This window comes from Cervus canadensis, chromosome 15 (genome assembly GCF_019320065.1).
Source record: "Cervus canadensis isolate Bull #8, Minnesota chromosome 15, ASM1932006v1, whole genome shotgun sequence".
Taxonomy (NCBI): domain Eukaryota; kingdom Metazoa; phylum Chordata; class Mammalia; order Artiodactyla; family Cervidae; genus Cervus; species Cervus canadensis.
The window spans coordinates 7,342,926-7,365,116 of NC_057400.1; the positions used below are offsets into that span (position 1 = coordinate 7,342,926).

The 22,191-nt window shown below is 42.4% G+C and overlaps 1 protein-coding gene across 2 annotated transcripts in view; it reads right to left on the reverse strand.

Annotated features, from left to right (window-relative positions):
• CFAP221 (cilia and flagella associated protein 221) overlaps nt 1–22,191 on the reverse strand; it is a 120,364-nt gene that overhangs the window by 36,885 nt on the left and 61,288 nt on the right. For both annotated transcript variants that reach the window (XM_043488336.1, XM_043488337.1), the window contains exons 14-17: nt 20,800–20,898; nt 14,337–14,442; nt 8,590–8,714; nt 6,377–6,457 (exon numbers count right to left, since the gene is read on the reverse strand). In XM_043488336.1, the coding sequence (XP_043344271.1) occupies nt 6,377–6,457; nt 8,590–8,714; nt 14,337–14,442; nt 20,800–20,898 (411 nt within the window). The remainder of the gene's footprint in view (nt 1–6,376; nt 6,458–8,589; nt 8,715–14,336; nt 14,443–20,799; nt 20,899–22,191) is intronic.

Here is a 22,191-nt window from a genome sequence, read left to right on the forward strand (position 1 = left end):
TCTCTATCTCCCTCCTCCCTCTCCGCTTCTTCATGTAACTCTGTGAACCTCTCTGGGTGTCCCTAACGGGGGAGAATCTTTTAGCCATTAACCTAGAAGTTTTCTTATCAGGGCTGTATAGTTGGAGAAGTCCTGAGACTACAGGAAGAATAAAACTGAAATCCAGAGGCAGGAGACTTAAGCCCAAAACCTGAGAACACCAGAAAACTCCTGACTACATGGAACTTTAAGTAATAAGTGACTGTCCAAACGCCTTCATACCTACACTGAAACCAACCACCACCCAAGAGCCAATAAGTTTTAGAGCAAGACATACACGCAAATTCTCCAGCAACGCAAGGAACATAGCCTGAACATCAACAACAGGCTGCCCAAGGTCACACCTAACACATAGACCCATCTCAAAACTCATACTGGCACTCCATTGCTCTCCAAAGAGAAGAAATCAAGTTCCACGCACCAAACACTGACGCACGGCTTCCCTAACCAGGAAATCTTGACAAGGCCAATCGTCTAACCCCACCCACTGGGTTAATCTCCACAATAAAAAGGAACCACAGACCTCCAGAATACAGAAAGTCCACTCCAGACACAGCAATCTAAACAAGATGAAAAGGCAAAGAAATACCCAACAGGTAAAGGAACATGAAAAAATGCCCACCAAGTCAAACAAAAGAGGAGGAGATAGGGGATCTACCTGAAAAAGAATTTAGAATAATGATAATAAAAATGATCCAAAATCTTGAAAACAAAATGGAGTTACAGATAAATAGCCTGGAAACAAAGATTGAAAAGATTCAAGAACTGTTTAATAAAGACCTAGAAGAAATAAAAAAGAGTCAATTAAAAAATGAATAATGCAATGAATGAGATCAAAAACACTTTGGAGGGAACCAAGAGTAGAATAACGGAGGCAGAAGATAGGATAAGTGAGATAGAAGATAAAATGGTGGAAATAAATGAAGCAGAGAGAAAAAAAGAAAAAAGGATCAAAAGAAATGAGGACAACCTCAGGGACCTCTGGGACACTGTGAAACGCCCCAACATTCAAATCATAGGAGTTCCAGAAGAAGAAGACAAAAAGAAAGGCCATGAGAAAATACTCGAGGAGATAATAGCTGAGAAAAAACTTCCTAAAATGGGAAGGAAAATAGCACCCAAGTCCAAGAAACCCAAAGAGTCCCAAACAGGATAAACCAAGGCGAAACACCCCAAGACACATATTAATCAAATTAACAAAGATCAAACACAAAGAACAAATATTAAAAGTAGCAAGGGAGAAACAACAAATAACACACAAAGGGATTCCCATAAGGATAACAGCTGATCTATCAATAGAAACCCTCCAGGCCAGAAGGGAATGGCAGGACGTACTGAAAGTAATGAAAGAGAATAACCTACAACCTAGATTACTGTATCCAGCAAGGATCTCATCCAGATATGAAGGAGAATTTAAAAGCTTTACAGACAAGCAAAAGCTGAGAGAAATTCAGCACCACCAAAACCAGCTCGTTCAGCAAATGCTAAAGGATCCTTCACTAGACAGGAAATGCAGAAAGTTGTATAAACGTACCCAAACAACCCAAAGTAAATTTGGCAACTGGGGACCACACCTCATTCAATAATTACCTTAAATGTTAAATGGGTTGAATGCCCCAAACCAAAGACAAAGACTGGCTGAATGGGTACAAAAACAAGACCCTATTATATGTGTCTACAGGAGCCCACCTCAAAACAAGAGACACATACAGACTAAAAAGTGAAGGCTGGGAAAAATATTTCATGCAAACGGAGACCAAAAGAAAGCAGGGAGTCGCAATACTCATATCAGATAAAATAGACTTTCAAATAAAGGATGTGAAAAGAGACCAAAGGAAGACACTACATAATGATCAAAGGTCATCAAGAGAAGATATAACAATTATAAATAATATGCACCCAAGATAGGAGCACCGCCAATATGTTACGGCAAACACTAACGATGATGAAGAGGAAATAATAGTAACACAATAATTAGTGGGAGACTTTAATACCCACTCACAACTATGGATAGATCAACTACACAGAAAATTAACAAGGAAACACAAACTTTAAATGACACAATGGACCAGCTAGACCTAATTGATATCTATAGGACATTTCACCCCAAAACAATCAACTTCACCTTTTTCTCAAGTGCACACGGAACATTCTCCAGAATAGATCACATCCTGGGCCATAAATCTAGTCTTAAAAAAAAAAAAAAAATTGAAATCATTCCAGTCATCTTTTCTGACCACAGTGCAGTAAGATTAGATCTCAATTACAGAAAAAAAATTGTTAAAAATTCAAACATATGGAGGCTAAATAACACGCTTCTGAATAACCAACAAATCATAGAAGAAATCAAAAAAGAAATCAAAATATGCATAGAAATGAATGAAAATGAAAACACAACAACCCAAAACCTATGGACACTGTAAAAGCAGTGCTAAGGGGAAGGTTCATAGCATTACAGGCTTACATCAAGAAACAAGAAAAAAAACCAAATAAATAACCTAACTCTACACCTAAAGCAATTAGAGAAGGAAGAAATGAAGAACCCCAGAGTTAGCAGAAGGAAAGAAATCCTAAAAAATCAGGGCAGAATAATGCAAAAGAACTAAAGAGACCATTAGCAAAAATCAACAAAGCTAAAAGCTGTTTTTGAAAAAATAAACAAAATTGACAAACCATTAGCAAAACTCATTAAGAAACAAAGGGAGAAGCGAACCAATCAACAAAATAGAATGAAAATGGAAGATCACAACAGACAACATGAAAACCAAGGGATATAAAACTACTACCAGCGCGTCTATGCCAATAATGGACAACTTGGAGAAATGACAAATTCTTAGAAAAGTATAACTTTTCCAAAAACTGAACCAGGAAGAAATAGAGATATTTAACAGACCATCACAGCAAGCGGAAATCGAAACTGTAATCAAAATCTTCAGCAAACAAAAGCCCAGGACCAGATGGTTTCACAGGAGAATTCTATCAAACATTTAGAGAAGAGCTAATGCCTATCTTACTCAAACTCTTCCAGAAAATTGCAGATGAAGGTAAGCTTCCAAACTCATTCTATGAGGCCACCATCACCCTAATTCCAAAACCAGACAAAGATGCCACAAAAAAAGAAAACTACAGGCCAATATCACTGATGAACATAGACGCAAAAATCCTTAACAAAATTCTAGCAAACAGAATCCAACAACATATTTAAAAAAATCATACACCACGACCAAGTGGGCTTTATCCCAGGAATGCAAGGATTCTTTAATATCCGCAAATCAATCAATGTAATACACCACATTAACAAATTGAAAGATAAAAACCATATGCTTATCTCAATAGATGCAGAGAAAGCCTTTGACAAAATTCAACACTCATTTATGATTAAAACTCTCCAAAAAGCAGGAATAGAAGGAACATACCTCAACATTATAAAAGCCATATATGACAAACCCACAGCAAGCATCACCTCAATGGTGAAAAATTGAAAGCATTCCCCCTGAAATCAGGAACAAGACAAGGGTGCCCACTCTCACCACTACTGTTCAACATAGTGTTGGAAGTTCTGGCCACAGCAATCAGAGCAGAAAAAGAAGTAAAAGGAATCCAGATAGGAAAAGAAGAAATGAAACTCTCACTGTTTGCCAGATGACATGATCCTCATATAGAAAACCTAAAGGACTCTACCAGAAAATTACTAGAAGCTATCAATGAATATGTAAAGTTGCAGGATATAAAATTAACACACGAAAATCCCTTGCATTCCTATATACTAACAATGAGAAAACAGAAAGAGAAATTAAGGAAACAATACCATTCACCATTGCAACAAAAAGAATAAAATACTTAGGAGTATATCTACCTAAAGAAACAAAAGACCTATACATAGAAAACTATAAAACACTGATGAAAGAAATCAAAGAGGACACAAACAGATGGAGAAACATACCGTGTTCATGGATTGGAAGAATCAATATTGTCAAAATGGTTATTCTACCCAAAGCAATCTATAGATTCAATGCAATCCCTATCAAGCTACCAACGGTATTTTTCACAGAACTAGACCAAAGAATTTCACAATTTGTATGGAAATACAAAAAACCTCGAATAGCCAAAGTAATCTTGAGAAAGAAGAATGGAAGTGGAGGAATCAACCTGCCTGACTCAGACTCTACTACAAAGCCACAGTCATCAAGACAGTATGGTACTGGCACAAAGACAAAATATAGATCAATGAACAGAATAGGAAAGCCAGAGATAAATTCATGAACCTACGGACACCTTATCTTCGACAAAGGAGGCAAGGATATACAATGGAAAAAAGACCACCTCTTCAACAAGTGGTGCTGGGGAAACTGGTCAACCACTGTAAAAGAATGAAACTAGAACACTTTCTAACACCATACACAAAAATAAACTCAAAATGGATTAAAGATCTAAATGTAAGACCAGAAACTATAAAACTCCTAGAGGAGAACATAGGCAAAACACTCTCCGACATAAATCACAGCAAGATCCTCTATGACCCACTCCCAGAATATTGGAAATAAAAGCAAAAATAAACAAATGGGACCTAATGAAACTTAAAAGCTTTTGCACTACAAAGGAAACTATAAGTAAGGTGAAAAGACAGCCCTCAGATTGGGAGAAAATAATAGCAAATGATGCAACAGACAAAGATTAATCTCAAAAATATACAAGCAACTCCTGCAGCTCAATTCCAGAAAAATAAATGACCCAAGCAAAAAATGGGCCAAAGAACTTAACAGACATTTCTCCAAAGAAGACATACAGATGGCTAACAAACACATGAAAAGATGCTCAACATCACTCATTATCAGAGAAATGCAAATCAAAACCACAATGAGGTACCATTACACGCCAGTCAGGATGGCTGCTATCCAAAAGTCTACAAGCAATAAATGCTGGAGAGGGTGTGGAGAAAAGGGAACCCTCTTACACTGTTGGTGGGAATGCAAACTAGTACAGCCACTATGGAGAACAGTGTGGAGAATTCTTAAAAAACTGGAATAGAACTTGCCATATGACCTCAGCCAATCCCACTTCTGGGCTTAACACGAGAAACCGATCTAAAGAGACACGTGCACCCCAATGTTCATCGCAGCACTGTTTATAATAGCCAGGACATGGAAGCAACCTAGATGTCCATCAGCAGACGAATGGATAAGGAAGCTGTGGTACATATACACCATGGAATATTACTCAGCCATTAAAAAGAATTCATTTGAATCAGTTCTAATGAGATGGATGAAACTGGAGCCCATTATACAGAGTGAAGTAAGCCAGAAAGATAAAGAACATTACAGCATACTAACACATATATATGGAATTTAGAAAGATGGTAACGATAACCCTATATGCAAAACAGAAAAAGAGACACAGAAATACAGAACAGACTTTTGAACTCTGTGGGAGAAGGTGAGGGTGGGATATTTCAAAAGAACAGCATGTATACTATCTATGGTGAAACAGATCACCAGCCCAGGTGGGATGCATGAGACAAGTGCTCGGGCCTGGTGCACTGGGAAGACCCAGAGGAATCGGGTGGAGAGGGAGGTGGGAGGGGGGATCGGGATTGGGAATACATGTAAATCCATGGCTGATTCAAAGAATAAAATAAAAAAAAAAATTTAAAAAAAACAAAAAAAAAACCAAAATACACAACTGAAAAAAAAAAGGAAAAAAAAAAAAATTTACTTTGATTCATGGACCTAACATTCCAGGTTCCTAGGCAATGTTGTTCTTTACAGCCTTGGACTTTACTTTCACCACCAGACACACCCACAACAGAGCATTGTTTCTGCTTTGGCCCAGTCACTTTGTCCTTTCTGTAGCCACTAGTGACTGCCCTCCACTCTTCCCCAGTAGCATATCAGACACCCTTCCAGCCTGGGGGGCTGACCTTCTGGTGTCACATCGTTGTGCCTTTTCATGCTGTTCATGGGGTTCTTGCAGCAAGAATGCTGGTGTGGTTTGCCATTTCCTCCTCCAGTGGACCACGTTTTGTCAGAGCTCTCCACTATGACCCATCCGTCTTGGGTGGGCCAGCATGGCATGGCTCAGAGCTTCACTGAGTTCAGGTTTGCATACTATATGGTATATCCACAGAGTAAAGATTCTGGTTTCCACAAACCACATCAGGAAAAGAGAATCTGTTACACCTCACACATCACATAAGATAACAGCAGGGAAATAAACACTGTATGTTATCGGTTACAATCTATAATAGAACAAAACTAATGAATTAGAGCAATTCAGAGTCAAGAACATTTTGTTTAGGACATAAGAAACCCAATTAACGAAACCATATGACAGGTCTGACCTGCAGACTGAAGAAGGAATGGGGCTGCTTGACTTGAATTTCTGAAGATTTAATTGGGACAGGTCCAAGGCCACCAGGAGCCTAAAATGTGAAAATTCAAAAAGGTGACACATGATCAACATTGAGCAAAGGCAGCTATACTTCTGTTTCTCTACATTTTGAACATTAAGTGAACAGCTCTTCCCTCTAAATAACTCTTCCTGCAACCAAGGCTGACACCTGACTACAGCTGACACTTGACATGCAGGGAATGGAGGCAATGTGGCCACTGCCCACCCCCACACCCTTGTCTCTCAGGGTGTGTCTTTTGTTTTCCCCTGTTGTGGAGGCTGCACTTGCTGCCCAGAATCCCCTTCAGGCCTGAAGGAGTGAGTCCTGAGTCCTATTGACAGAAACAACCCTCAGGGGTCAGCCCTCAGGGGCAGCTGTGGCTGAAGGGCGCTATCTCACTCGAGGCCATGCGCTCATTGGGGCAGCTGCCTCCAAAGACAGGCTGAAGCAAAGGTACAAAGGCGGTCCTCACCCTGTCCCAGGCCCAGAGCCCCTTGTGACATCAGCAAGGACTTCATCAAAGGACTGTAGCCTTATTTCTCCTCTGCCCATTCCATTCCCTTCCCTTCCAAGGATGCTGATCCCCAAAGCACCACCTAATACACGTCCTGCAGGTGGACGTGCAGCATCACCCACAGAACCCAGAGCAGTGTCCAGCCTGTGACAGGTACTCAGTAAATACTACATCTCACCTAATCTAAGACACCGTCGTTAAACTGGTATGACGCAGTGTAAATATGACACCAATAATGATAAGGCATTTCCCAATTTCAGAGATGCTGTATTTAAAAAACTGTTCTTAGAATAGATGAAATACCACATGTATGGAATGAATTACAAAAATCTTTATGAACAGGGACGCCAAGCATTCTGTTTTTCATCAACCCTGAGCATCAGAGAAGTTGCTGTAGAACTAACTCAAGTACAAAATGAAATAAAGCTTTGAATTATTAAAAAAAAAAATAGGCTCCACAGCACAGTGATAATCTCTTTTCATCCCTAACACCCTCTCCACCCATTAATTATTGACTGTCAGATAATTCTTATTGCTTGAAAATCACAGATTTATCATTTTCTAGAAACTAAATAGGGCTTCCCAGGTGGCACTAGTGATAAAGAACCCATCTGCCAATGCAGGAGACATAAGAGACGAGGGTTTGATCCCTGGGTCAGGAAGATCCCCTGGAGAAGGGCATGGCAACCCACTCCAGTGTTCTTCCCTGGAGAATCCCATGGACAGAGGAGCCTGGTGGGCTGCAGTCCACGGGGTCACAAAGAGTCAGACACGACTGAAGTGACTTAGCATGCACGTGTGCAGGAACCGACTATTCTGACCTTTAAAGTCACTGAATTACCTAATCCAGAAAACACATGGAATTTCTAAAGTCAGTCCTGTACCTCTTGATGAAGTTGACCTGCAATGCTTAACCCGCTTTACAGGATGTGCATGGCAACTTCATTCTTTGAAACTAAAAACTGTTTTGCTTGTGCCCTTTCACCATTGATTTAAACACACTTTTTATTGCTAAATCTCTGAACTTGAGAAACTCAGGCAGCATTTTATTACAGGCTCTGTGCCGCTGCGTCTCAGTTTCCTTCTCAGCTGCAAGAGAATAAACCTACCTATTAAATTTGAAGATTAATTAATTTGATAGAACTTGAGAAAGTCCCACCTGCCACGTGGTGTAGCCACCACCTGAATTACAATACATCATTTGATAAACTGTCAAACTTCTTGCCAAGAGGGAAGGAGGGATGGACTTGTGAGTCTGAGGTTGGACTGTTTGTTAGACGCTGGGGCCACCCACCCCCAACCTCTGCAGTTTCCACACAGCAGGGGGCTTGGCTGAGCTGGGCCTGCCTCCCAGGTCCTGGCTAGGTCCTCTTGGTCCTCTGTTTGCTATTCAGCCCTCAGACCCCATTTCCCGGCAGTCCCGGGGGCTCAGCGGTCCCCAGCTTGGGCAGATCGGGGCCAGCCAGCTCTGCACAGGTGTCTCCGGGGCCAGGGAGGCGGCAGCAGGTGCTTCCTGGTTTCCCATTCATCACAATCACCTGGGCACAGGTCTCCCTCTGCCTGCCAGAGACCAGCTGGGGCTCCCCTCGGCACCAGCCTGTCGCCCCCTGACCGCGCCCAGCCCCACCTGTGGCCTCCATGCACCCACCAGTTCGTTGGAGTCCTGGGGAGGGCTGTAGGACGGAAAGGCGAAGGGCAGTACTTCCTGGGGAGACACAGAGAACCAGCTGGCGTCCTTGCTGACTCGCCCCAGCTGGTATTTGGATCTCTTGTCTGCGGGTGAAAAACAGAACAGCACTTCTGGAGAGTCTCAAGGCGCGTCTGTGAAACTACCATCTTTTTAGCTGTGTATTTGCTACATACCAGTTACTGGGGCCTGGCCGCAGGTCGTTTAAAAAACAACGTGCACACGCACACGTGTGTATGTGTGTAGTCTTGTTCCTAGCTTCTCATTTGTTCTTTGCCTCAACTCCTCCAATTTAAAAAAAAATTGTATTTTTACTTCCAAAACACCATAATTCTTTTTTTTTCTTTTTAATACTACTGTTGGTATTTATTTAATGGGTTACTTTGCATTCTGAGGCTATTTTACATAGAACTTCTTAATATGTATATTTTATTGAAGTATAATTGACTTACATTTCAGGTGCATAGCAAGGTGATTCAGTTATACAAATGCACACATATTATCTTTGAGATTATTTTCCATTATAGGTTATTACAAGATATTGACTAGTTCCCTGTGCTATATAGTAAACCTTTGTTGCTTGTTGCATATCTTTTTTTTTTTTCATTTATTTTTTTTTAGTTGGAGGCTAATTTCTTCACAATATTGTTGTGGTTTTTGCCATACATTGACATGAATCAGCCATGGATTTACATGTGTTCCCCATCCTGATCCCCTCTCCCACCTCCCTCCAGATCCCATCCCATCCCTCTGGGTCTTCCCAGTGCACCAGCCCTGAGCACTTGTCTCATGCATCCAACCTGGGCTGGCGATCTGTTTCACATTTGATAATATACATGTTTCAATGCTACTCTCTCAGATCATCCCACCCTTGCCTTCTCCCACAGAGTCCAAAAGTCTGTTCTATACATCTGTGTCTCTTTTTCTGTCCTGCATATAGGGTTATTGTTACCATCTTTTAAAATTCCATATATTGCATATCTATTTTTTAAAAATTAGAAATCTAGCATTCTATTTACACCAAGTCAAACAACTGGAATCAAAATGTCATAAATTTTTAAGTTAGGCAAAAATTCAAGATTTCTAAAATATATATTATACATACTATTATATATATGTATATAAAAGCTTTTCTACTATTCTTGATAAAGGCTGAGAAAGAACACCAAAAAAAAAAAGAAGTGATGGAGAAATTGGAACACATAAACTAAATGAAATGGGAGTGCTGAATATGAAACAGAAAAAGTGAAACAAACTAGATAAAAATTCATCATATACGCCAGTTGTTTTTAAACATGGCTGCTCATTAGAAATGTATCTGGAACTTTGGAGAACAAAAGCAATACATAGGCATTTGTATTTTTCAAAAAATTCCAAGACAATTTTAAAAAGTGACTACTGGTTTTTCTATTAAATGATAGCTTTGGTGATATACGCTTATTTTTTTGTTGACTAATCATAATACAATGGCATTAAGTGAGTAATAGTTACATAATCATAATGGTAACAGATGTTTATCAGTTTTCACAATCAATAGCCAGATCAGAAATAAAAGATAAACAATTGCAAGCCATAATGGGAACGTGATTAACCTAACAATATAAAATACTTACACAAAGTATGGGGGGTCAAGCAGGGTGACGTGGTAAATAGAAGTGCATACACGCACATGTTTTCATATGCTCAGCCAGTCTATGTCTTTTGGTTGGTGAATTTAATCTATTTACTTTGAAGGTAATTATGGATACATATGATCCTATTGCTGTTGTTCAGTCTCTCAGCTGTGTTCAACTTCTTGCAACCCCATAGACTGGAGATTGCCAGGCTCCTTGTCCTTCACCATCTCCCAGAGTTCGCTCAAACTCATGTCTACTGAGTTTGGACATGCTAAACTTGGAGATGCCATCCAACCCCATCTCATCCTCTGTCATTCCTGTATCCTCCTGCTTTCAATCTTTCCCAGCATCAGGGTCTTTTCCAATGAGTTAGCTCTTCACATCATGTGGCCAAAGTGCTGGAGCTTCAGCTTTAGCATCAGTCCTTCTAACGAATATTCAGGGTTGATTTCCTTCAGGATTGACTGGTTTGGTCTCCTTGTTGTCCAAGGGACTCTGCAGAGTCTTCTCCAGCACCACAGTTTGAAGGCATCAGTTCTTCAGTGCTCAGCCTTCTTTATGGTCCAACTCTCACATCTGTACATGACTAATGGAAAAAACCATAGCTTTGACTATGCGGACCATTGTAGGCAAAGCAATGTCTCTGCTTTTTAATATGCTGTCTAGGTTTGAAGGCAATGGCACCCCACTCCAGTACTCTTGCCTGGAAAATCCCATGGACGGAGGAGCCTGGTGGGCTGCAGTCCATGGGGTCGCTAAGAGTTGGACACGACTTCACTTTCACTTTCCCTTTTCACTTTCATGCACTGGAGAAGGAATTGGCAACCCACTCCAGTGTTCTTGCCTGGAGAACCCCAGGGACGGGGGAGCCTGGGGGCTGCCGTCTGTGGGGGCGCACAGAGTCGGACACGACTGAGCGACTCAGCAGCAGCCGCGGGTTTGTCATTGCTTTTCTTCCAAGAAGAAAGCGTCTTTAATTTCATGGCTGCAGTCACCATTTGCAGTGATTTTGGAGCCCATGAAAAGAAAGTCCATCACTGTTTCTAGTTGTTTCCCCATCTATTCACCATGAAGTGATGGGACTGGATGCCATGATCTTCGTTTTTTTAAATGTTGAGTTTTAAGCCAGTTTTTTACCTTCATCAAGAGGCCCTTTAATTCCTCTTTGCTTTCTGCCATAAGGGTGGTGTCATCTGCATAACTGAGGTTACTGATATTCCTCAACAGATAATGATCCTATTACCATTTTCTTAATTGTTTTGGGTTTATTTTCTGTAGGTCTTTTCCTTCTCTTGTGTTTCATGCCTAGAGAAGTTCCTTTAGCTTTTGTTGTAAAGCTGGTTTGATGTTGCTGAATTCTCGTAACTTTTGCTTGTCTGGAAAGTTTTTGACTTCTCCATCAAGTCTGAAGGGAAGTTTTGCTGGGTAGAGCATTCTTGGTTGTAGAGTCTTCCCTTTTATCACTTTAAGTATATCATGCCATTCCCTTCTGGCTCATAGAGTCTCTGTTGAGAAATCAGCTGATAACCTGATGGGGGTTCCCTAGTAAGTATGTTATTTGTCCTTTTTCTGTTGTTGCTTTTACTGTTTTGTCTTTGTCTTTAATTTTTGTCAGTCTGATTACTATGTATCTTTTTCCTCCTTGTGTTCATCCTGCCTGGAACTCTGTGCTTCCTGGACTTGGTCAACTATTTCCTTTCCTACCTTAGGGAACTTTTCAGCTATTATCTCTTCAAGTATTTTCTTGGGTCCTTTCTTTCTCTCTTCTCCCCTGTAATGTGAATGTTGGTGCATTTAATGTTTCCCCAGAGGTCTCTTAGACTGTCTTCATTTCTTTTCATTCTTTTTTCTCTATTCTGCTCTGTGTCAGTGATTTCCACCATTCTGTCCTCCAGGTCACTTATCTGTTCTTCTGTCTCAGTTATTCTGCCTTTGATTCCTTCTAGTGTTCATCTCTGTTTGTTCTTTAGTTCTTGTAGGTCTTTGGTAAACATTTCTTGCATCTTCTCCATTCTGTGTCCCAAATCCTGGATCATCTTTACTAGCATTATTCTGAATTCTTTTTCTGAAAGGTTGCTATCTCCATTTAGTTGTTTTTCTGGAGTTCTATTTTGTCCCTTCATCTGGGACATAACTCTCTGCTTTTTCATCTTGATTAACTTTCTATAATGTGATTTTTGTTCCAGTTGCTATGGGATTGTGGTTCTTCTTGATTCTTCTGTCTGTCCTTTGATGAAGGAGGCTAAGAGGCTTCTGTAAGCTTCTTGATGGGAAGGAGAGGGCAGGAAAAGCCAGGTGTTGCTCTGGTGGGCAGGCCCTTGCTCAGTAAAACTTTAAAACTTTAATCCAACTAACAATCCCTCCCTGTTAGTTGTTTGGCCTGAGGCAACCCAGCCCTGGGGTCTAGAGGCTCTTTTTTTGAAAGTGAAAGTGAAAGTCACTCAGTCTGTGATCCCATGGTCCACAGAATTCTTCAGGCCAGAATACTAGAGTGGGTAGCCATTTCCTTCTCCAGAGGATCTTCCCAGCCCAGGGATTGAACCCAGGTCTCCTGCACTGCAGGCAGATTCTTTACCAGCTGAGCTACGTGGTAGGGTTAACAGTGAACTCCAAGAGGGTTTATGCCACGGGGGCCTTCCCAGACTGCTGCTGCCAGTGCCCCGGCCCTGTGGTGGGCCCCTGCCTCCCCACACCTCCACAGGAGGCCCTCCAACACTACAAGTGGATTTGGTTCAGTCTCCTGTGGGGTCACTGCTCCTCTCCTCTGGGTCTTGGTGTGTGCAAAATCTTGTTTGTCTGCTCCAAGACCGGAGTCTGTTTCCCGAAGTCCTGTGAAAGTCCTATAGTCAAATCCCGCTGGCCTTCAAGGTCAGATTCCCTGGGGATCCCCAGTCCCTTTGTAGGATCCCCAGGCTGGAAGCCTGACATGGGGTTCAGAACCTTCATAAGAGAGAGAGAGCCTCTTTGGTATTATTTTTCTCCAGTCTGTGGGTTGCCTACCCAGCGGGTATGGAATTTGATTTTATTATGATTGTGCCCCTCCTACCATCTCACTGCAGCTTCTTCTTTGTCTTTGGACACAGGTTATCTTTTTCTGGTGGGTTCCAGTGTTCTCCTCTCAATGGTTGTTCAACAGCTAGTTGTGATTTTGGTGTTCTCCCAAAAGGGGATGAGCGCACGTCATTCTACTCTGCCATCTTGAATCAGAAGTTCCCCTAAAACTGTAATTCTTAATGAAAGCATCTCTGATGAATATTCTTTGTCCTTGTCAGCAAAGAAAAAGATTAAAGAAACATATAAAGTTATTTTACAGGTGTCCACATTTAACTCACAGGTAAATTTTATGATGTTTTTTTAAAGAGTTTATTAGAAATGTCAGTATCAGAGATAAAATAATATAGGAGGAAAAAAGAATAATTAAAATGTAATAAAATGTGCTATGTTCATAGCAGCACCATTTACAACAGTTAAGACACGGATGCAACCTAAATGTCCATTGACACATGAATGGATAAAGAAAATATGGTATATATATATATATATATATATAATGGAATATTACTCCGCCACAAAAAAGAATGAAATAATGCCATCTGCAGCAACATGAATGGATTTGGAGATTATCACTAAGTAAGTCAGAAAGAGAAAGACAAATACCATATATATACTTATATGTTGAATTTAAAATATGACACATGAACTTATCTACAAAGAGAAAGAGAAAAGACACATGGTTGTCAAGGTGCAGGGGACCGTGCAGGTGTGGGGAGAGATGGAACGGGAGTTTGGAGTTAGCAGAAGCAAACTATTGTGTGTAGAATGGATAAACAAGTCCTAGTGTATAGCACAGGGAACTATATTCACTATCTTGTGATAAACCACAATGGAAAACAATTTTCTAAAAAATGTATATTTATGTATAAAAGAATCACTTTGCCGTACAGCAGAATTAACACAGCATTGTAAGTCAACTATACTTCAATAATTAAAAAAAATCCAGTATATGTGATTTATGAAAGCTAGCTTCATCACAGAGGAGCCCCCTGCCTAGGGCGTATGCGGATGAAACACGGCTGTTGGCAGCTGCCCTACCTTGTACTAGGGACTGTCTCTCCTGAGTGAGCCTCTTCACGATGACGTCTTTCTGTATGTTACGGACGGCATTCAGCATAGTAAGCAAGCGGCGATGGACCAGGACCTGGAATTAGAAATAGTGATTTCACATTATTAATCAGTGCTCATTTTGGCATTCAATTCAGTTCACTTTCCACAACCCCAACCAGGAGCTGAGCCCGCCTGGGAATTCCCAGGAGGTGACACGCTGCCTTAGACAAGGCTGCAGGTGCCAGGTCCGGGCAGTGCAGACCCGCCTGGATACAAAGAGAGACCAGGCTGTTACCGGGCCTCGACCCACCCGGTTTACGAGCTTCAGTTTTCTCAAATTTCCAGAGCGGAAAGAGTGACAAGTTCCAGGGTGAATCTGAGTAGTGACACTGCTGTTGTGTTATTATCAGAATTGGAGGACAAGCTGGGTGGGGGGTTCTGGAGAAGCCGGGCGGTGGGCTGGGGCAATGCTGGCTGGACGCTCCCAGGCTCTGCGTCCAGAGCAGCTGCCGCGGGACCTGTGCTCCCTGCACATCGAGTCGGGGGCCTGCTCATGTCACAGATCATGCTCCTTTCCGTCTGGGGACAGACTTTGTCATGGATGGAATTTTATGACACAGCCACTCTGCAGAGAGTCCTGCTCAAGGAACTGCAGACATAGTGCGGAGGAATGGCTGCCTTGCCTACACAGAGCTCACGCTCTGTGTGTGTGTCTGTACGGATAACAGGATGACAATAGACAAGATAAATACCATAAATAAAATAAGAAAGAGTGAACATATGAGGGCATGACTGAGGGGCCAGGGGTGGGGGTGTCTGGCCTCTTGTGAGGGATGTAAGGATGGCCTCTCCAAGGTTAAGTGATCTGAGACTTGAACAATGAGGAGACAGTGGCCCTGGAAAGAAAGCTCTAAGCAGAGGAAGTAGCAGGTGCAAAGATCCTGACTCGGAAACAAAGGAGGCAAAAGCTTAAAGGACAGAGAGAAACCCAATGTGGCCTTGTCATTGTGATAAAAGTTATGCATTTTATTCCAGTTTCAATGGGGTCTTTTGGAGGGTTTCCCTGGGGAGAGGTCCAGTCTTGTCCAGGCTTAGGGAGGCCTGGACTGAGGTGGTCCAGGTGAGAGATGATGGGGTGTGGCTGAGCCGAGGAGATGGCAGAGCCATAAGGCTGGGGACAGGTTTGCATATCTAAGTGATAGGACCTGCTGGGAAGTGTGCAGAAAAGACAGAAAGGCCACTCAAAGCCAGACACACAACTGCTGAGCCAGGAGGGCTGGTCCAGAGCCAGCGGCCGGGGGTGGTGGGGGGAGTCCTGCTAGCAGGGAGCGTCTTGTGGCTACGTCTGTTCTCCACAGGCACAGAGCCACCTAGAGAAAGCCCTAGCAGGGACACGGGTTACAGGGCCTGGGAGGCCGGGGAGCAGGTCACTGATGCAGAGAGCTCTACTCTATCCACCAGGACTCCTTTCAGCCCAGGCTGCAAGCACTGCCTGAAAGATACGCACAGTGTAAACCGTGGGAGTCTCTTCTGTGTGTCGACTCACTTAACTCTCCTGACGGCCCTGAGACAGCTCTCACTGGTGTCCTCAGAGGACAGAGCTCATGGAGCTTTTCCAAGACTGAAAAGCTCATGAGATGTAGCACCAAGATGGGAATGGAAGCTGGTGCAGCCCCTGTGGAGAACAGTATGGCAATCCTCAAAAAACTTTCAATAGAGGTACCATACGATCCAGCAATCCCACTCCTGGGCAGATATCTGGAGAAAACTCTAATTTGAAAAGACACATGCCTCCCTGTGTTCACAGCAGCACCATTTGCAAGAGCTGAACAGAAGCAACCTAAGAGTCCTTAGAAAGATGAATGGGTGAAGAAGATGTGGGACATATATACAATGGAACACTACTCAGCCATAAAAAGGAGTAAACTAATGCCATTTGCAGCAACACAGATGGACTTAGAGATTCTCACACTAAGTGAAGTAAGTCAGACACGGAAAGGCAAATGCCGTAGGACACCACTTACATGTAGAATCTGAAACATGACACAAATGAACGTATCTATGAAACAGAAACAGGCTCAGACACAGAGAACAGGCTGGCAGTTGCCGAGGGCAAGGGGGTTGGGGGACGGGTGGCTGGGAGTTTGGGATTAGCAGATGCAAACTATTACATACAGAATGGATAAACAACAAGGTCCTACTGAATAGTACAGGGAACTATATTCAATCATCTGTGAAAAACCACATGTAAAATGACGTGAGCAAGAATACATGTGTGTGTGTAACTGAATCACTTTGCTGGACACAGAAATCAACACAACACTGTAAATCAATTGTCCTCGGACTCCCCAGTGGCGCAGTAGGTAAGGATCTACCTGTCAGTGCGGGAGACATGGGTTTGATCCCTGGTTCAGAAAGACTCCACCTGCCAGGGAGCAAGTAAGCCCGCGCACCACAACTACGGAGCCCGTGCTATAGAGCCCACGAGCCGCAGCTACTGAAGCCTGAACACCCGAGAGCCCACACACTGCAACTACTGGGTCCCAGGCCCAGAGCCTGTGCTCCGCGACCAAAGAAGCCAGCACGGTGAGAAGCTTGTGTACTCCAAAAAAGAGTAGCCCCTGCTCACCGCAACTAGGGAAAACCCTCACAAAGCAGCAAAGACCCAGCCCAGCCAAAAATACATTTCAAAAATTAGTAATAAACAAATAAGTAAGGTTTGCAAAATAAAAAATTTAAAAAAACTATACTGGACTAAAGGTGGCGCTAGTGGTAAAGAAACCGCCGGTCAATGCAGGAGATGTAAGAGACATAGGTTCAATCCCTGGGTCAGGAAGATCCCGTGGAGGAGGGCATGGCAACCCACTCCAGTATTCTTGCCTGGAGAATCCCATGGACAGAGGAGCTTGGCGGGCTACAGTCCACAGGGTTGAAAAGAATCGGACAAGATGGAAGCAACTAGGCATGCATGCAGAAAAAGAAGTAGCACCAGCAACGGAGGGCAAGCAGCCCAGGCCAGAGCCCAAGTCTTAACCACTGCTTCCCTCCTGGAGGGGGATTCTGCTCCCCAGGCAGCCACACCCCAGAGGTCGACAGGCAGCATAAGATGCAAGAGGGGCCCCCAAGATGGCTAGGTGCTGAGACTTACAGGACAGTTTGTTGGAGGAGGGGTAGGCTCAGATGCCTGAATGCCAACTGTGAACAGGGGGAGGTGAGATGGACTGGCATTCTGAGTGAACAGTGAGGAGGAGCAGGTAACGAGCTGATGTTTAGGAAGCAGATGAGGTCTAGGGCCACACAGAGGATGGGGCAGCTGGGGAGGGGAGTAGGTAGCCAGACCAGGGGTCACTCACACCCTTTATTGACCTTAGAGGCTAGCAGATCTTCGTTTGTTCCTGATCACAGGAAATGTGCTGGGTGGAGACCAGTGCAAGGGTGAAGAAGGCAGGTGGTGAGAAGACACACCTTGAAAGCAGAGCTGCAGCCTGGATGTCAGAGCCCACATCCCACCAGAACACCCCATGGTGCTCTCTAGGAGTAACCAACCAGCATCCTATGGTTCTACAGTTCCATTGGCCCAGTAATTCAGCTCCTAGATGGACACACCCCAGGAACTGAAGATATGTCCACAAACTTGTACATAAATGTTTGTGACATCTTTATCCCCATCACAATAGCAAAAAACAGGTACAGCTGGAATGTTTCAACCAATAACTAGAAAAACAGAGCGTGGTATTTCCATATGACTGAACACAATTCACCCTGAAAAAGGAATGACGTACTGAAACCTGCTGCACCATGGCTGAACCTTGAAAAGATGTTAAGTGAGAGAAGCTAGTTACAGAAGGCTGTGTACTATATGATTTTACATATATGAAATGCCCAGAATATGAAAATCCACATAGACAGAAAGTGGCCAGTGACTGGAGGGCTAGAGAGTGACTACTGAGGGGAACAGGGTTTCTTTAGGCAGTGATAAAAATGCCCTAAAATCAGACCTAAATCAAATCCCTTACGGTTTTACAGTGGAAGTGAGAAAATAGATTAAAGGGATTAGATCTGATAGAGTGCCTGAAGAACTATGGACAGAGGTTTGTGACATTGTATAGGAAGCAGTGATCAAGACCATCCCCAAGAAAAAGAAATGCAAAAAGGCAAAATGGTTGTCTGAGGAGGCCTTACAAATAGCTGTGAATAGAAGAGAAGAGAAAGGCAAAGGAGAAAAGGAAAGATATACACATTTGAATGCAGAGTTCCAAAGAATAGCAAGGAGAGATAAGAAAGCCTTCCTCAGGGATCAATGCAAAGAAATAGAGGAAAACAATAGGATGGAAAAGACTAGAGATCTCAAGAAAATCAGAGATACCAAGGGAACTTTTCATGCAAAGATGGGCACAAAAAAGGAAAGAAATGGTATGAACCTAACAGAAGCAGAAGATAATAAGAAGCGGTGGCAAGAATACACAGAAGAAAAGATCTTTATGACCCAGATAATCAAGATGGTGTGATCACTCACCTAGAGCCAGGCATCCTGGAATGTGAAGTCAAATGGGCCTTAGGAAGCATCACTAGGAACAAAGCTAGTGGAGGCGATGGAATTCCAGTTCAGCTAGTTCAAATCCTAAAAGGTGATGCTATGAAAGTGCTGCACTCAGTCTGCGAGCAAATTTGGAAAACTCAGCAGTGGCCACAGGACTGGAAATGGTCTGTTTTCATTCCAATCCCAAAGAAAGGCCATGTCAAAGAATGCTCAAACTACCGCACAATTGCACTCATCTCACACGCTAGCAAAGTAATGCTCAAAATTCTCCAAGCCAGGCTGCAACAGTACATGAACTGTGAACTTCCAGATGTTCAAGCTGGTTTTCAAAAAGGCAGAGGAACCAGAGATCAAACTGTCAACATCTGCTGGATCATCAAAAAAACAAGATAGTTCCAGAAAAACACCTATTTCTGCTTTATTGACTATGCCAAAGCCTTTGACTGTGTGGATCACAACAAAATGTGGAAAATTCCTTAAGAGATGGGAACACCAGACCATCTTACCTGCCTCCTGAGAAATCTGTATGCAGGTTAAGAGGCAGCAGTTAGAACTGGGCATGGAACAACAGACTGGTTTCAAATTGGGAAAGGAGTACAACAAGGCTGTATATTGTCACCCAGGTTATTTAACTTATATGCAGAGTACATCATGAGAAATGCTGGACAGGATGAATCACAAGCTGGAATCAAGATTGTAGGGAGAAATATCAATAGATTCGGATATGCAGATGACACCACCCTTATGGCAGAAAGCGAAGAAGAACTAAAGATCCTCTTGATGAAAGTGAAAGAGGACAGTGAAAAAGTTGGCTTACAACTCAACATTCAGAAAACTAAGATCATGGTATCCAGCCCATCACTTCCTGGCACATAGATGGGGAAACAATGGAAACAGTGACAGACTTTATTTTTTTGGGCTTCAAAATCACTGCAGATGGTGACTGCAGCCATGAAATTAAAAGACACTTGCTCCCTGGAAGAAAGTTATGACCAACCTAGACAGCATATTAAAGAGCAGAGACATTAATTTGCCAACAAAGGTCTGTCTAGTCAAAGCTATGGTTTTTCCAGTAGTCATATATGGCTACGAGAGTTGCATTATAAAGAAATCTGAGCACCAAAGAACTGATGCTTTTGAACTGTGGTGTTGGAGAAGACTCTTGAGAGTCCCTTGGACAGCAAGGAGATCCAACCAGTCCATCCTAAAGGAAATCAATCCTGATTATTCATTGGAAGGACTGATGCTGAAGCTGAAACTGCAATACTTTGGCCACCTGATGCGAAGAACTGACTCAGAAAAGACCCTGATGCTAGGAAAGAGTGAAGGTGTGAGGAGAAGGGGACGGCAGAGGATGAGATGGTTGGATGGCATCACCAACTCAATGGACAGAGTTTGAGTAAACTCCGGGAGTTGGTGATGGACAGTGAGGCCTGCTGTGCCGCAGTCCATGGGGTGGCAAAGAGTTGGACACGACTGAGCGACTGATCTGAACTGAACTGAAAACTGGAGAGTGGTGATGGCTGCACCACTCTGTGCTAGGTCACTTCAGCCGTGTTCGACTCTTTATGATCCTGTGGACTGTAGCCCACCAGGCTCTTCTGTGCATTGGATTTCCCAGCAAGAAGCCTGGCGTGGGTTGCCATTTCCTTCCCCAAGGGATCTTCCTGATCCAGGGATTGAACCTGCATCTCCTGCGGCTCCTGCATTGCAGGCAGATTCTTTACCACTGAACCACTAAGGAAGGTCTCTGTACCACTCTGCGCCGTACAAAAAACCAGAGAATTGTATGCTCTACAGGAGTGAATTTTATGGCATGTGAATTGCATCTCCATACGTGTTACAAAAAACTCATTGCTCGATTTCCCATTGTAAAACACGGGGAAACTTCACAGTGGTGCTGAGACTCACCTTGCGAGCTGCTTGTTGAAACCGTCTCTGTGCTCGGAATCTGTTGACCCAAGTATTATTAACGAGCGGATCAAAATTAGGATGAAATTCCTGGATTTTCTGTGAACACAAAATATCAGTCCATCTTAGATTTAAATTTTAACTCCATGCATAATCATTTAATAAAAATGTTTCAGAGTTTGATCTCAAATCAAGTTATTTGTTCTTCCACTTAATGAGCATTTATTAAGCACTTTGGTGCACACAGCATTATAGGGAATACTTCTTGGGTTAGGAACCAAAAGAAAGACAAGATTTGGGTTTATGCTCATTTTTCCAGTGACTCAAGGTCATATATATATAATGCAGACCTGTCTCTGGCTTTCTCTTTGGTTTCATTTATCTTTTGTCCATCCGTATGCCAGCACCACACTGCCTTAATGGTCTGACTTTTTCATAAGACTTTATCTCCTTCAGAGGCAGTCATCTCCCCCAGTTTAGTCATTTTAAGTTAAAAAAATTCTCAAGTCTTTTCTCTTTCCTATGTGTACGTGAGTGTTCAGTCACTCAGGCGTGTCCGACTCTTTGCGACCCCATGGACTGCAGCCCACCAGGCTCCTCTGTCCATGGGATTTTCCAGGCAAGAATACTTGAGTGGGTCGACATTTACTTCTCCAGGGGATCTTCCCAACCCGGGGATCAAACCCTCATCTCCTGCGTCTCCTGCACTGCAGACGATTCTTTACCACTGAGCTACCAGGTGAGCTGGTGGCTTACAAATATACACACACACATACCTACACAATGATATTCATGTTCATGTTGTGTATATACATATATGTGTACTTAAAGGGTTTATGAAATTCCACGAGAAAGTCTATTGAGATAATAACTAGGATTGCATTAAATCTATAGATCAATTTAGAAAGAGGTGACATCTTTGCAATGTTTATCCTCTTCCATGAAACTTCTGTAAAAATCTTTCAGCTTATTTAGATCTTTGTTGCTGTTCTAGTGTAAAGCTTTGCAATTGTTAGATTTGCTTCTAGGTACTTGCTTGCTATTATAAATTACATGTTTATTAAATTATATGCTAACATTTTATTTCTTGTATGTGAAAATACATACATATTGTACAATGATTTTATATGCAATTGCCAAGCTCTCTCACAAATTCAGTTAAGATGAATTATTCTGGCAATAGATTCTTTTAGATTTTCTATAATCATAGTCAATTATATCATATGAAATCAAAGCTCTTTCTGTCCAATATTTATGACTTTTATTATATCTTTTCCTTATCATGCTGTACACTATCTTGAATCTCTAACACAATACTGAATAAAAGAGCTTATACTTCCTTGTGCATATAATACTTCTAACTTTTCACCAATTGGAAAGACTTTTACTGCA